Source organism: Tigriopus californicus, chromosome 8 (genome assembly GCF_007210705.1).
Source record: "Tigriopus californicus strain San Diego chromosome 8, Tcal_SD_v2.1, whole genome shotgun sequence".
Taxonomy (NCBI): Eukaryota; Metazoa; Arthropoda; class Copepoda; order Harpacticoida; family Harpacticidae; genus Tigriopus; species Tigriopus californicus.
In genome coordinates this window covers 11,731,769-11,742,857 of record NC_081447.1, presented here as the reverse complement: position 1 = coordinate 11,742,857, position 11,089 = coordinate 11,731,769, and the positions used below count along the sequence as shown (strand labels likewise).

At 39.2% G+C, this 11,089-nt stretch overlaps 1 protein-coding gene across 1 annotated transcript; it reads right to left on the bottom strand.

Moving 5' to 3' along the window:
- Positions 1-1,072: 1,072 nt before the first annotated feature.
- On the bottom strand, positions 1,073-10,375 carry LOC131885357 (uncharacterized). Its single transcript, XM_059233385.1, has 9 exons — positions 9,771-10,375; positions 9,613-9,711; positions 8,724-8,807; positions 8,609-8,641; positions 8,486-8,537; positions 8,314-8,354; positions 6,939-7,129; positions 4,543-4,693; positions 1,073-1,327 (listed from the first exon to the last, which is right to left on the bottom strand). Coding segments are annotated over exons 2-9 (696 nt in total). The 5' UTR covers positions 9,614-9,711; positions 9,771-10,375; the 3' UTR covers positions 1,073-1,184.
- Positions 10,376-11,089: the final 714 nt, after the last annotated feature.

The window sequence follows — 11,089 nt, the reverse complement described above, 5'->3', positions numbered from 1 at the left end:
ATCATCTTGGTTCAAAAAACAAGCAGCACACATACAAAATCCAGGGAAGAAGTCGCAAATCAGTATCGAGCCAAAAAGAACTCTCGTCAACCCGGGTTTTGGAGGCGTTCGTGTAAAGCTCCAAAATATTTTTGATGTTCTGGTTGCCAGAGACATCAGCGAATCAAAGGTGTCTTAACCATTACTGAGCGAAAAAGAGCCAACAGTTTCACTATCCTTGAATTCCAATGTCAATAATCTTGAATTATTAACAGTTCAATAAGTGAAAACTGGAGCATAATGGCTGGAATTGATCAACAGTAGCCCCTTTGAAACGATGGAGGATGAAAACCAATTAAAGGTTAGGCCTAAATCATCGCTTTATCCCCGTTTTTTTAACGAGATCAAAGCTTGCCGGGGTATAAGACGATAATTGGAAAGACCTCCAGTTGAATTGCGATCTCTATGATTCACCGTAACGGTGAAATTCCAGCAACGTCCAACACCACGTATTCAGGCTCACCGTGGAGTATAAGACAGTGCTCTATGATCAAACCTGTGACCGTTACACCTCACTAATGCCAAACAATGCTTAGTGCCTTGAGAATGAACATCCGATCTCGCCCTAACTATTTATCATACTGTGCGTGAATTAGGAAACCTTTCCAACGAAGTGAAAACAGTTTTTTACACGCTCGTACCTCTGAGTTAATTTTGGACGTTTCTCAGAATGAGCATCCGCTTACCACTTTAGTCAGTGAATTTTCATACTGGTTAACGTCCAATCCCCTAGCTCCGAGGTGCGAGTTTTAAAGAACAGGTCTTCATGCAATCCGGACAGCTTTACAGGGGTCAACAGTCATGTCTCTCCAACAACGATGTACTCCTATGGATGAAGGATTACACCTCTGTCGAAATTTCATGCCTACTAGAGTTCTTCTGGATTTGGAGATGTGAGAATCCCTTCTGAACAGTCATCTTCTAGTCCTTTGTCGATCTGGACTTAGAAACTCGCGAAAATTGCCCGGTGTAGTTCGTTTTTCCCCTCAACTTGATAAAGCTTTTGGACCACCACGTTTGTGTGCAGCGGGATAATTCAGACTCACAACTACTTTATTGAAAAGACATGATTCACGTTGAAACATTTTCACAAATCATTGCTCCAAAGGTCAATCAATCATAGAACTTGTTTACTGATCTACAGTTCAGCAATCTTGAAGGGCGTAGTTTAGATGAAATCCAATAATTCCACCAGGATGAACTCCCTGATCATTCATATTAGCAGCGGTTGCTAATGTTACTTCATCAGCGTCTGTTTTGAAGTGAACTCTGAACGGGCGTTGTTGAGCTAAAAAGACAATTTAATCATGTTAGACATATTTATTAGAGTGTTGCTTCTTGCGGCATCTGGTCAGTAGTGGTAGGCAGATAAAATTCTGCCCAGAACCTCACAAAAAGCTACCCCAAGAACAAGTAAAAACAACGGCATCTCACAACGTTCTTTTCCTTGTTCCCTCATTCGCTAAAGGGATTTCAACCGTTGTTTCTCAACTTATATTTTCTCAGGGTATTTTGCAATAAGTATGTAACCGTACTCTTTTGGTCAACTGATTTGAGGTCGTAGGGTACACGAGCCAAAGCATATTACTATGCAGACTCCGACAAAAAATGTTGTTCGTATGTCGAGTAGTAATTCAAGAGGGTTGTACTAACAGGTTTTCTTCCCAATGCCTCGATTGTCGGAGTCTAACTATGAGCCTGATTTGATACGCTTTAATAGCAAGAGTCTTGTCATAAGAAGCAACATTATTAAAAATAATATCTTGCAGTCTTGAGATGTGCTGTAAGGCCGATATATTTGTATTATTATTATATTGTATATTTGTATTGTATGCCAACAAAAATCCTAAAAAATGATTTTTATTTTTATTTTTTATTACGATTATCAGCCGCTCAATCTCATCAAAACACTCCATGCACCAAATACAATTCTAAACCTATTAATTTTCCTCCCATTCCTGAAGTCGTCTCACATTTTCTAGTAAACATAACAAATTAACACTGAAATTATTTGCTTTGCTCTGTTTTTCATGTTTCTTCTTTCTGTATCTTTTTCTTAGTCCCTTCTTTTCTTATAACTTCAAACCGATATGATTTCCTACAAGCCTTTCAATTTGATTTTGTAATTCTTCCAACTCACGTTATCGTGTTGCAGCTTGGCCTCTGTAACATTATTGACTATCTATGTCATGTCTTCGTTAATTTGCCCAGGTCCTGGTGAAAACAAGCTTTTGCTTACCCAGAACCTGAGGAATTACATGCTCATGAAATTTTTGATGTATCAAGATGCTAACGCAATGATAAAATTCAGACATTATTTAATCATGATCAAAGTGTTCCTGAAATAAATCTATCTATCTATTTCCATTGATCTGTACGTTATTTTTTGCCTTTGGATGCTAGGGTCGTCCTTATACTTTTTCTGGTAGGCAATGTCATGTTTGTATCACTTTGGTTCTCCGTTTGTTGGCAGGGTTAGCGTCTAAAAGTTTCCTTGAGAAAGGTCGGGGAGGAGATTCGAACCGGGAACCTCTTTCTCAAAATATATGTCTATTTTGCCACGTGCGTAGTGTGTGCGAGTGCTAGTTGTAGCTAATAACCTGAGGCCAGTTTTTTAAAGCTCGTACCTCGGAGTTAGAGACTTGTTCGTTAATTGGTGTGAAACTACAATCGCCTACGTGTATTGTCATACCGATTAACGTCCAAGCTCCAAACTTCGAGGTAAGAGCTTTAAAGAACAGGCCTCTGGAAGAGAAAACTTCAACAAATGGCCTCGGACATTAGATTCCTAGACACTGGATGTCGGACGACCGACCACTCGGTTGGCTAAACAGTACAATAAACCGGTTTGTGATCAATTCCCAGGAGACCATTTATCGTACTACTTTCCCAGCCGAGTGGTCGGTCGTCCAACAACCAGACTCTTGAAATATATGGGTATTTTCACAACAAATATGGTTAGATCGTCAGTAAGGGGTTTCTTAGCTCTGTAAGGAGGGATCCTGTAAAAAGATGCCCCAGAGTTGATTGTCTCCCATATACTGGTGGGATCAAATAAATAATCACGGGAGGTTCCAACTAGGGCTACCAATTTACATTTTCAGTGGTATGTGACAAGACTAGCGGAACATTGGAAACCTGTCACAAAAAGTAACCCTGATTTTTCTTTGCTCAAACCATGGCTGCATTTTGGTAAACGTTATTCTCCACCGATTAGTTGGCGATGCTACTTTTTAAAACTTAACCTAAGCTAATCAAACCTAACCTAACACAATATTAATAACCCTAAAAGTCTCTCTAATCCTCTTAACATTTTGCCACAAGCATGAAAATGCGCACCGCCAACTAATCGATGAAGAATAACGTGTATCCTGCATTTTTGGTCAAACCTAACCTTTTACGTTACGTTGGAAACGGCTGGTTTTTAGACTTTCCTAGCTTTTGAGCACTCCTGATTTTGAAAATTTATTTATTCGCATCACTACTCACATACAAGATTTTGTGCAATTCTCAAGGGCTGTTTTACCAACCGAGTGGTCGGTCGTCCAACATCCAGTGTCTAGAATCTATGGCTCGTACTTTGCTTTGAACACATTTTGGTAGTTGGGCATCAGGGTGTCGGGCTGATCGACTTCTCTTGCGCTACTCAGTTTCAACCAAAGCAGACAAACGAGCCATCAACTCACTGGCTCCCTGAATTCGGAGCTTGATTTCGAGAATCACGTAACTAAATGTGTTCAAAGCCGATCCCCATCGCACACACCAGGCAGCAAAAAATCGTGAATGTCATTTCTCTGACAAGAAAACTCAGAAGGAGTAGCTTCCATGCCAGTGTTCAGTAGATTTATGATGTTTGTAAAATGGCAACCAACTCAATTCCTAATCCATGCTTGAGCAAGAATTTCTATTACAGTGCCTCGAAAGCACATGATGAGGTTATTGAAGTTCTCGTGATCGTAAAACATTAGTAGTGTGATTTTTCAGAAGAATGAAGTAGTTTTAACGCAACCTTTTACTTCATGCAGTACTCTCCATCAATGTCCCTCAGAGTGTACGACTTTGTCTGGACTCAAGCAAACTGCTCGCCCAGAGTGGTAAAAAGTTTTCTTCCCCATGCAAAAGCTCAGAAAGGTAGAATTCTGGAGCGAAAAGTGTCACTCTCCCAAAAATAACGATTCCCATTTTTCACCCAACACCCACACCACAAACACTGCTTGTGTACAGAAACCAAGGAGCTGCAGAGATCGAGGGAGTCACAAAAAAAATCCAGGGAGATAAGAACAAGAGAAAAATAAAACGGGTCTGATCTCAACGAGCTCCAAAACAGGAATGGTTCACTTCCCCGTTACATAACGTACACAATTATTTGTTCCCTGAATTGTTAGTCAAGAGAACCCCAAAGTCTTATTCTGTAGTGAAGCGCAGTTTTAGCATCATCTAATCGTGCCATTAGAAACATGAAAATAAAATGTTTCAGATAGAGCAAACAATTACTAAACTTACTGCAAATGGATTCTTCATTATCGGTTCCACCTACTCCGTCATTCCCATTTTCGAGGTTGAAGAACCTGCCGCAAATACGATTGTGAATTTCATCAGCAATGGATCCGACAACGAACACCGTTGTAGCCCCATCCTCTTCGGCACCAGGAATCTGAAAGAAAAATCAAGTTTGTGTTGCATATGAAATTTTCATGATTTTTGACATGTTGCAACTAGTGGAAAAAAGGGTTCGAGGACATTTTTAAGCACCTAGATTAGAATAGGAGTGAAACAGAAAATAACGACAGTGAGTTCAGGGTGGCACCATTGCGGTGGAATTTTGAACCTGCAATTCCGTTCCAAAACACTGAGTTTACATGGGCCCTTAAATCCAAACCAAACGCATTTAAAGAAAAATCTGTGAAAACCTTGCTCTTCCAATGCAGACTATTAGGTTAAACTTGTGCCCTGTATTGGAAGAGTCCGACAGTGAGGTCAGCTCATCATTGCGGTTGAATTTTGAACCTTCAATTCCGTTCCAAAACAATGAGTTTACATGGGTCCCAGATCCAAACCAAACATATTTTTGTAAATGCTTGTGCCTTAAGGGTTAGTGATAAGTTGGTCGGGTAAAAATATTGCACTAAAAACGACCAAATATTTAAACTAAATTTAATCGGAAAAGCTGCAAATATTTAAAAAATATGGATTAGTAAACATAAACATACAAGTAGGACTTCGCATTTATGTTTTTGGGAATGCACATTTGCCTTTGAGTTTGTTCTGATAGTATTTTTTGCATCATTTGCGTACTCAAGTTCTCGAGATGGAGAACAAAATATCACTCCAGTGTGACTAGATTGTTAGCTTCCTCAGGATGGGATTGATTTGACCTAACACTCTTCAGGTATCAAAAACTGCATTCGCAGCAACAATAGATTCAAATTATGTAATTTTTAATAGAAATTATAGAAAGTGGCTCTTAAAATGGTGTTCAAAACATTCAATACACGTTTAAAGGTGCCCAAACCGTAGGGTAACTAAAGCTATAAATAACTCTTAGAGAAAGAGCTTTTTATTAGCATGTGTTTGGCAGGTGATTGGTAACGAATTTACAAGTTACAGTCTAATGTTAGGGTTACTCTTCAAGCATCATTAACGGCAATTGCAGCAACAGCGGATTCAAATTATGTAATTTTCAACAGAAAATGTAGAAAGTGGCTTCTAAAGTGGTGCTTAAAACGTTCAAAGTGCGTTTAAGGATACGTAAAGGGTAGCTAAAGCCATATGTAATTCGTAGAGCCACAGTTTCTTACTCAAATATGTTTGGTTTTGATCTGGGACGCATATGAACACATTGCTTTGGAACGGAATTGAAGGTTCAAAATTCTACCGCGACGGTGTGCTGCCGTCACTGTCGTACTAAATACAGGGGCCTAACCTGGTTAAGCTAAGGCTCCCTAGTAGAAGAGTACGAGCATGAAAAGTGCCCGAATTGCCAACGGCATTCACTTTGCATTGAAACCATAGCGACACTTGTTGAACAACACCTTTTGAAGGACGGAAGTCAACGTGAGCAAGCAATTCTAAAGTCTCTTTTGAGGACTCCTGATTTAAGAAATTCAAGGTGGGGAACGAACCATTCCTCAATACAAAAATAAGACCGAAATGGAAATCCACCATCTGATCGATAAATATTGCTTTTTTTTTCATAAAGTTTACAAAAATTAAAGTGTGAAGAATACCGATAAGGTTTAGCCACCTCTACCAAATTTGCTTTTCACGGTACCGAGTTTGAAGAGCAAAGCGAGGCCTTGCTTGCCTAAACTCTATTCAGACGAAAAGGCAAGAAAAGGCAAGCGATTTTTTTTGTGTGCGGACTTCCTTACCGCTACCGGGATTGGAATCCCAGCAGTTCAAGACGAGAAGATTATTTATTTTACTTGACTTTTATTTATATATATTACTTGATCGACCAACGAATTGGAGTTGGCTGATCTGGCTAATTGAATGTGTTGAAAAACTGGGCATTAAGATATGTTTATCTTTGTCAAAGAGACAAAAGTAACAGCTTTAGTGAAATACGCATGTTTAAAAGTAGTTCAGATAAGTGTGCTGGGGTGACTGGGGAACCGTGTGAGTCACCCGAAATGTTTCGCTAATCATTTTAGTGGTTCAATAATTTTTCACGAGTCAATTTGGTAATATGACGATTTTCTCAAACCCAAATCCATATCTTAACTTTAACTTAGAATTCTTACCAAAAGGCTTTTGGCTAACAAAGAGACCCTAGAACTAACTGTTTTTTTCGAGGTTCTCGATTGTTAATTGCTCCTCAAAAGGTTGACAATAAATGGAGATTTCAGTCGCTGAGCATATATGTAACCTACTCGTCATTTAGCGTCATAAACAATTACCTGGAGATAATCCATACTACAACTTGTGTCTTGAGTACCAGCAGCTATCCCAGCTGGACTTAGGGAAAGGCCAAACGATGCTTGATCTATTACTGCAATGGATGCTGTAATGACAGGCTGGAAGCATATGGCACATTTGCCTTGTTCCTGACGAAAGCACATGGTGTAGCATTGGTTCGATAAGTGAGTCACTGCAAAGAAAATGGAAATGGTCATTCAATGGACACTGTTTGTTCCCAAGATTGTAATTCATCAACAATGGCAATTAATGAAGCTTGCACGATGTTTTTAGCACAAAAACCAGGATTTGGAAAATCTGATAAATATGGCGAATTATCAATTGTACACAAGATTTCGAGGTCCGATGGTTTCAATCCCATGTAGATTAGCCTATACCGATGTATTTGTGCTTTTATGTTATAAAACCAGGGGTCACAGTCTTAGCCAAATAGGGAAGTCCAAAAAGAGAATCCGACAGTAGAAGTTTCCTTTCGTCAGGCCAACTTTCAACTTAGTTGTTTGATCTGGAGCTCGATCTAGTCATCCCAAGATTTGCTGCAATGGACGTGATTGTGGAATTTGGATTGGCAGTTACTGCCGCCTCTCTAGATCTATATTTCATTTTCTGTCATTTCCATTGTGATGCCTAAGGTTTTGACCTGCCTCTTGCGCGTTTTGACGTCGTTTATGGTCTTGGGGTTGAACTTGAGGTGCTCTGTGCTCTCCTTGGTGCAAGTCAAAGACGTACAACAAAGAGTTCGTCTCGTCTTAACTTCGTTGTGAAAATGTACCCATTTAGGGGAAAGATGAAATAAGTACTTAGAAATACTTAGAACTGTCACTACTCTCAGTAGAGACCCAAAGAGCCTCTCCATATATAATCTAAAACTCGAGGTTTTCAGCCACAAAGCTGTCGGGAAATCATTTTCGACACACCGGTATTCACGCTTGGTCCAAACTATTTGTTAACTTCAGCACAATAATAATCAATGGGGACGTTGATACAATAATGGAAGTTTTGGAAAGTTGCTTGTTTATAGAAATATTCAGTATGATTCATTTTACATATACTTAAACATTTCAACAGTTGACTTTTTACTTCAATTTTGCTTCATCCTTTGGGCACAATGCCTCCTAAGTTACGCAATTTAAATTTTTTTTGAATAAGATCTCGTCAAGCACTTTTTCAAAAGAACCAGCAGACCCTGATGAAATCTTTGTTCCTCTTTTTCCCCTTATCTTGTAATGAATACCGATTGCCAGGAAATCTACGTATTGCACGTCAAAAAAGCATCCGATCTGACTCCTACTAAGTAGGATTGTGTCTAACTCATGTAAGAAATATTGTGTTATGTCTCCCAAAATGGAAGCTTACCAGTTGAGGTCAGCGCAGTGGCCGTGGTTGGAAAGTTGTAGCTAAAATAAGATTGAGACTTTTCCAATGATTTCGTTTTCTTGATTAAGATTAAGAAATTGTAGTTTCATGCTCAGTATCTCATTTAACCTTTTGGGCATCTTGGTCTTAGGAGACAAAGACCTGAACTTACCTTGCAAATGTACCAGTGTTTCCAGTAAAGTATTGCAGGCAACCATCCGGCCCTATCATAACCAGTAAGCAAAGACCTGTATGTAAGATAAGGTTTAAAACGACAGCAATGCTCTGTTCTTACCTCCATTTTCATCTCCGCATGCGTATTGAGTGACTGCAGACAGAAAATAGTATATTCAATTCAAAGCTAAATTATTGCACATTTTCGCGAACCAAACGGTTTTTGGATATCTTACCTTTGATGTCGAATTGGCGGCTTGTTACGGTTCCACCAAAGTCAAACGAAGCTTTGTGACATTCGTCCGAAGCATCCACAATCACTACAAAGATAACAAATAGGAATCAAGTTATTTTTTTTGTCTTGCAAATCACCACCACTACCGGTTTGTTGTTGCTAGTTGCAGACTTTTTTTATTCGTTGCCAAACAAAGGGGGGGGATTGTGTTTCAATCAGCACTTGCCAATTCCAAGTAAGCGAATAGTGAAATAAAATGGCAAAGAAATGCCGAACGTGCCGCACGCTTCTTCTCGATGAAAAATGTAAAAATGGCAACTTTAAGGGATTCTTTGATCCATCTACCAAATAGGATTGAAATGGAATTATTGTGCCCTTTCAACGTTTAGGATCTTTAATCATTGTGTCAGAGTTGGACAAGGTTTTTGAACACAACTCCTGATCAAACCTATCTTCAAGGGCTAGCCAGATCCGGCAACTCTAATTTGTTGGTGGATCAGATAACATATGAGTTAGAAGCTAAATACGATATTCAACTCAATCTTCTTAAACTGCAGGGATCCCATTTCCAGTAATGGAGATGACTTGACCTTATTGAATAATTTCGTTTGAAAAATGCACGATGGCTAATATGGTAAAGAAAGCAATTGACTTTGGATTTTTCGATGCTCTTATTTTCTATTTTAAAAGGCTTAGGAAAAATGAAGATTTTCAAGATACCATAACTATAAAATTTCATTTCAATCTTGAATTTGATCTTAGGGAAAGCAATATCAAAGTAAAGTGTGGGCATTTTTTGCCCTTTTTTCCCAAGTTGTTAGGTTACCATTTATTGGTAAACTTTTATGAGTACGATTTATCTCCCTTAAACTTCAAGTTTGAGAGCTTACTGTGTTGGCCGGTATTAAATCCACATATAACTGGAGAGCCCACATTTCCTGGAGAGGTGATACTGAAGGTATCTGTCGTGCAATCACCAATTCCGCCGCCTAAATTACAAGAATTAAGTTTAAACCTGCCGCCATTCTTGCAAGAAGATATTTTTTACCTTGAGATACCCCCCCATCAGCTGATGTAGTTCCCACAGAAGGTCCGGCAATGGAAAAGGTCTAAAATTAAATATTGGTTAAAAATCGCAGACCGAGTGTGGTATGACAAATGAATGCCCAAAAAGTAGATATCGAACGACTGACCGCTCGATTGACTAAATCAGTGCCATAATGTGGTCTGTGAACAAACGCAAAATATTAAGCATCGGACTAACCAGCAAACTAGCCGGTTGTTCGTCTAAGATTCACTTGCAACGGGTATACCACTAGATACATTCAATTTACTCCCAATTCAAGAGCAAATATTTTAGCACATCTTTGAAGTTGCTCCTCATCCCAACCAATGTATCAGTTGATCAGAAAATCAAGACAGCCCATACCAAGCCTTTAAAGGCAGAATTCTGTTTCAAAGAGCTTTGCTTAAATATACGATTTGTTGGCCAAAACCAAAGGGGCTAATACTGATTCATGCTCAAAGGTTAAGAATATGTGTAAACTATTTCATGTTCCATCTACAAAGATTTCACGATACGGTATTGTGATAGGGGCCCTTATTGGCAACGTCAGACAGCTCAAACGAAATGGGGAAGAGGGACAAGGTAGATAGCTAAATAAAATGCTTGTTACATGCCATGAACTCAATTTCTTTTCCGGACATAATGTGCCCTATGTTACTAATTATACTAGGACCCACAAACAACTCAAACGCATAATGATTCAATAAAGAAGAATCACCCAAATTGGCGATTTATTTAGTAGGGCTGACTCACAAAGCACCCTCTGAAGTGCAAAATATAACCCATATTTCGAAGAACTGAAATTTAGAAAATTTAAGTGGCCTTTAAAAGAGGCTAATGGCGGCGGTATGAAGCAACTTCTAACAATATGTTCGAAACAAGTCTTGTCAGGCACATTGAGATCTGAATTTTTCATTCAATGTGGTTTCCAGTATTCTCAATCATGGCCTTAAGTCGAAGCCGAACAGAAGCATAACTCTTCTTGATAAAGGCCGAGGACAATTTGTTCCACTCATTGGTGGTGCTGACCTTTAGGGAGTCCACGTTTGGATGGGAAATTCTGTTTGGTTCATGCTCGAAGACGCCCAAGATCGAAAAATCGTGTGGGTTTGCATTGGGACTTGAAGACGGCCCGAAATTATTTGGCCAGAGGGTTGCGAAGTTCTTGGGTCAGAAGTTTTGCACCATCATTGGTTAATATATAGTTGCTTAAGAGAAACAAATGCAAGGCCAAATGGTACACCTCAGGATCTTATAGAAGACATGTGCCCCGGTTTTCTCTTTGGGCTTGAAGAATTAGG

Excerpts from the sequence above, each read along its gene's own strand:
- LOC131885357 (XM_059233385.1), bottom strand. Across the intron at positions 8,538-8,608 it reads ATGCGGAGATGAAAATGGAG|GGCCGGATGGTTGCCTGCAA; the intron begins GTAAGAACAGAG and ends TGGTTATGATAG. Across the intron at positions 4,694-6,938 it reads GTAGTATGGATTATCTCCAG|ATTCCTGGTGCCGAAGAGGA; the intron begins GTAATTGTTTAT and ends TTTTTCTTTCAG.